Raw genomic sequence first — 5,101 nt, 5'->3', positions numbered from 1 at the left:
CCTCCCCCCAGGCCCCGCCCTGCACCCTCACTCACCAGGCACCGGCGTCCTCTGGCCTAGCCACACCCACACGCAGGCCCCGCCCGCCTGGCCCCGCCCCGGCCCCTCCCTCAGCGGCGCTGGCGCTGGCCAGGCCCCAGCCCTACCTGCCCACCTCCCACTCCCACAGGGGCCCGCACCTCTCCGCCGGTCCTCCCCTCGGGCGGGGCCCCTCCTCCGCGCCTTAGTCTTGCTCTCATCCTCCAGGTAGCGGAGAACCCGCTCCTGCTCCTCCCCTGAGCGGTTCATAAAGTCATTCCAGACCTGAAAGAGGCAGGCAAGCCGTGGGCAAGTGACTGCGCACCTGGGGGCCCCATTTAACATCCCCCCACTTCGCCGATGGGGAAGGAGGGCCACAAGGGCATGCACACAGCCCTTGCGGACCCCTTTGCCCACCGGACTGGCAGGGATTCACGCCCCGAGATGGATCAACTACCCCCAGATGAGTCATTCATTTCAAGTGTGAGGAGCAGATGAATCCGGGTGTGGGAGGTTCTGACCCAGCAGGGGGCCCTGAAGGTGACTGGGGTGCGCATCCAGGACAGAGGGGTGTTTCTGGGGGAAGGCCCGGCCGGGCAGAGCCAGGTGGGGAGCAGGAGGGTTTCGGGGCTCACCTCCACATAGGTCTCATTGTTGCAGGCCTCTGCGAAGATGCCAGGTGCCGCTGGGGGTGCCAGGTCCCCCTCGTCTGGGCCAGGTGTGCCCCCATCTGTCTCCAGCAGGGTCAGGAGGTACTGGGCTGGATGGAAACAAATCATCTCTGGCCAACGGGGCAGCGCTCGGGAGCCCAGGGCCCGTGGGGACCCCAGCGCCGTCTTCCCCTCTCCCTTTGGCCTCAGTTCCTCGGTGGCCCCCCGCAGCTGCTCTGGGGCTCCCACTCTGTGGCTCACCAGCGCGCCCTGCCATGAAGCCAGGCTCTGCCCCAGAAGGCTCAGCCTCCGGACTGCCACCTCCCAGGCTGAACTCCTGCACACCGGCTAGAGCCCACCTGCCGCCCGGGGCTCCCTATGCCCAGCGCAGGACCTGGCCACGCAGGCTGCCTGCTGCGCACCACTCCGCCCCACCCCGAGGCGCGCCCCATCCCCGCTCACTGTTCTCCAGGCGCTGCAGGCTCTTCCGCCCCTTGGCCTTGGGCACAAGATCCGAGTTCCGCACGGCCTGGTTGATGAAGTGCTGCTTCCGCCTGGAAGCCGAGAGCCTCTTCACCTGCGTGCCAGCTAGAGTGGGCAGGCAGCCCGGAAGGGGCCTGTGGGCCAGGGAGGGGTGGGGAGCTGTCTCAGAGGCAGGCCAGGCCAGGACCCCCAGGCGGAGCCGCCACCCTGCGACCGCCCTGTGCTCGCCTTGGCATGGGCCTGGCCTTAACAGTTCCTTGTGTTGCAAGACTGTCACTCCAGCTGGGAGGCATGAGCTGCGAGGGTGATCTGCGAGCCTGAGGCTCACGGAGGTAAGTCCTTGCCAGGATTCACATGGGGGAACAGTTGCTCCCCAGCCCCCCTGAGGCTTCCCGATCAGCTGAGAGGCCCAGTCTGAGGACTTGAACCTCGGCATCCCTCTGGGGGCTTCTCAAGAGACTCACGTGACCAGGCATCCCTGCCTCACCTGCCTACCTCCCTACCCTTCCACCTTCCCCCCACCCCCAGAAGCTCAGGGCCAACAGTGTGCCCAGGGGCCTGGACTAGGGAGGGGTGGGGAGCCAGAGTGCCCCCCCCCAGCTAATCTGCTCTCCTCCCAGCAAATGTCGCTAATTGCGGACAAGGGTTAGCAGCAGCCAGGCCTCCCACTGGGGACCGGAGGAGCCAGGGCAGCAGGCGGGAGGGGCTCTACCTGGAAACTTCTGGCAAGAAGCTACAGGCAGGTACTGGTCAGCCCCTGACAACCCAGCCACAGGCTCCAAATCCTCACACTGTGGGGGCACCAGGACTCCCCCTCCCGCAGCCCACCCCTGCCCAGGGCTGGCCCAGTCCCATCTCCCGCCCCACACGGCACACCCTCGCCCAGGCCCCGCCGGCTCACAGGCTGGTTCCTCCCAGCACCCAGTCAGGCCCCGACAGTGAGAGCCAGAGCCCCTCACGTGCCCCGCTGCCTTCAGGTTCAACTTTGGGGGTAGAAAACAAACCACTGCTTTGTTTCTCTGTGCGTTACAGGGGTTCTCTATACCGAGCACCCCTCCTGTGAGGCTGTAACCCACGCACAGCGGTACCTGCTGTCCGCCCTGGCCCACCCCACTCGCCACGCCCTCTCGAGGCGAGGCGGGTGACCACAATGACAGCCCGAGCCAGTCTCAGAAAATTCCACCAGCCTGTCCCAGTGTCGCAGATTCCCAAGCCACACTCCTCCCAAGACCACCGGAGACTAGGAAATTCTAGTGGGTGGGACAAGACCCTCGGAAGGGTTAGAAGTGACTGTGGGCTGTGCGGGGCTTTCAGCCCTTTGTATCTGGGTCAAGTCGTGAAGTCCTAGGGCAGCGGAAGATGCAGGCTTCGGGAGGGCAGAAGTCAGGGGTATGCAGGGTGCCCACAGAGGAGGCATGGAGGGGCCTCCTGGGGGTGCAGGCGTGAGTCTCAGCGCAATGAAGCTGTCCCCAGCCCCTGCAGCCCGAGTTGGATCCCCGGCCAGGGAGGGACCCCCAGGGCGCAGCAGACCCCTCCTGTCTCCCCGCTGCTCCCGACAGTGGATTTCAGTGCATCTGCCTGTTCTGTTCCCCGCTCTGTCTCTGGGGAGTCCTCTCACCACACCCCAGCCTGCACTCCTGGCCTGTACCCCAGTTTTGTATATATTGATCTTAAAAATAAATTCAAAACAAAACCAAAAACAAACAAACAAAAAAAAAACACGGCCTCTGCAGCTGCCTGCAAGCCTGGGAGGGCGTAACTGAGCCAAAAGGGGCCAGGGCAGATGCCCTCCTGTGTTTACCCAGATGCCACCAGCTTAGTTTCCTCCTGTGCTGGGAGCCCAGCCCCCTGGTGAAAGGGCCGATCACAGCAACACCCCTGGGTTGAGCAATCTCCTTTACACCATCACCCCGGGAGGTGAGAACTGGCATTTTGATGCCCACTGTACAGATCGGCACACCAAGGCGGTCACTGTGCCCAGGTCTGGAGCAGGAAGGGCAGCTGAGACGGCACACGCCAACCCGGCAGCAGAGCGAGAGCCCCGAGGTCGCACCTGGCCTGCCCCAACCCGACCCCAACTCACTCGTGGCCTCCCAGGGCCCCAGGCCTGTCTCCACCGCAGCAGCTGGAGCGAGTCCAGGCGGGAGGCCTGGCAGTGCCCGATAAGAGGCCACATCCGGGAGGGGGAGAAGCTGGGAGACGTCGGAGTGGGGTAGGGCTCCGCGCCCCCTCGGGCAGGGGCACGTGCAGGAGTAAACCCGGGTCTGCGCAGGAACCTCGCCAGAGCCATGGGCCCCGCTTCCCACTGGGCGCAGGAGCCCAGAGCCCGCACTGCTCAGCTGAGGCCAGCCCGCCGCGCCTGCTCCTTGGCGGCGCTGGAGCCCGTCCTCTCCTGGGCCCAAAACAGGCGCCGGGCCCCTCTGGTGGCTTCGAGCACTGGGGCGACCACAAAGTGAGCCCCAGCACCCAGTCCTGCTAAGTTCGGCCGGGTTCCACAGGTGGCAAGAAATGTGGCCTCTCAGCCGGCCACGGGACGCCGCCTCAAAACGGCAAGACTGGGGGTGGGGCCAAGCCGCAGCTTGTGAATACCAGCGAGACCACCCACGGCCAAAGCTAAGGGGTGGGGGCTTCCTGCGGGCGCGGGCGCAAGCCCGCACTATGAAGCTGCTGGCAGCCACTGCGGCCTGAGTTCGATCCCTGGTTAGGGGAGGGCGCGGCTGACCGCTCCTTCTCCCCGCTGCTCCCCTCCGCAGTGTGACGGTGGATCGGCCTGTTCAGCTCCCCACTCTGTCCCTGGTGAATCCTCTCACCCCCCACACATCTGGCCTGTACCCCAGTTCTTGTACGCGTGAATAATTAAAAAATAAATCTTAAAAAAAGAAAGCCAGCGGGTCGCGGGGACACAGTAGAGACGCCGTGTGAAACAGACCGACATACCTCAACATACACGCCCCAGCCCATCCTGCCTCGACCCACTCCTGCTCCGGCCGCGCCACCTTCGCCAGCCACCAGCTGACCCCAGGGCCTTCGCTCACGGAGCCCACCCTGAAGCAGCCCTGGCTCACTCTGGTTTCTGCCCCGCCCCCGCCCTGCAGCGCACCCAGGAAGCCCTGTTTCCTGCCTGCCTGGCTGCATCTGAAACCAGTCGGCAGTACTAGTCTGCCTGCCCCCGGGGCCTGAGGACAGGACTGTCCTTTTCATCCTGCTCCGTCCCAGCCCCTGGCCCACAGTGGGGTGTTCCATGCTGTTTGTTGAAGGAGTGCCTGAAGTCTGTTTACAACCTCATCCAAGGGTTCTGGGCCACCCAAAGGGTTCCCTTTATAGATGAGGAACCGGAGGACCCAGATAGAGCACTTGAGGCCTCCCGGCCCCCGAGGCCTCAGGAAATGTCTGCGCCACAGCGGCTGTCCCTGTGAAGGTGGACGGCCCGGCGGTGGAAGTGACCGCTAGGTCGGGCTGGGATTCAGGAGAACTGGCCCTTCCCCAGTCCCGTTCACTGAGGGTTTTGAAATGAGACCTCTGTAACACCTCCCCTGTGGACAAAATACACCTCTCTGTCCAGTTCCCTCCCCGGCTGAACCGGCAAGAGAGGAACCTACTTGCCAGAGAAGGAAATCCAGGAGGCTCAGTCAGAGTGACTCAAGTGGGGTGGGGCTGACCGGCCCCCCCCACCCAGCGCTGGCCAAACCCCTGCATGGGGGGTACAGGGCAGGGCAGAGGGTCCCACCTGGACGGCTCCTCGAAAGGGGCCTCCTCGCTGTTGGGATAAATACCCACACATGCAGAGCCCGGCACCTCTACCCAGGTGGGGAAAATAATACCAAGAAAAAAACAAAATGATGCAGTCGCGTTAAAGTAATCACAAAAAGAAAACAACTGGATGTTTAAGACCACGCGGAGGGCTGGGCACGCCCCCGTGTGGGTCACCGGCTCTGGCCACTGCTGTTGCT

The 5,101-nt window shown here is 64.1% G+C and overlaps 1 protein-coding gene across 1 annotated transcript in view; it reads right to left on the bottom strand.

Moving 5' to 3' along the window:
- R3HDM4 (R3H domain containing 4) overlaps nucleotides 1-5,101 on the bottom strand; it is a 24,733-nt gene that overhangs the window by 4,232 nt on the left and 15,400 nt on the right. Inside the window, exons 3-5 of the mRNA XM_012729434.1 lie at nucleotides 1,131-1,285; nucleotides 654-778; nucleotides 180-303 (exon numbers count right to left, since the gene is read on the bottom strand). Of these exons, the coding sequence (XP_012584888.1) occupies nucleotides 180-303; nucleotides 654-778; nucleotides 1,131-1,285 (404 nt within the window). The remainder of the gene's footprint in view (nucleotides 1-179; nucleotides 304-653; nucleotides 779-1,130; nucleotides 1,286-5,101) is intronic.

The sequence above is a fragment of the Condylura cristata genome, unplaced genomic scaffold, assembly GCF_000260355.1.
Source record: "Condylura cristata isolate star-nosed mole 26May11 unplaced genomic scaffold, ConCri1.0 scaffold00025, whole genome shotgun sequence".
NCBI lineage: Eukaryota > Metazoa > Chordata > Mammalia > Eulipotyphla > Talpidae > Condylura > Condylura cristata.
Note: the sequence above shows the minus strand (reverse complement) of the source record. Positions and strands in the feature narration are given on the sequence as shown.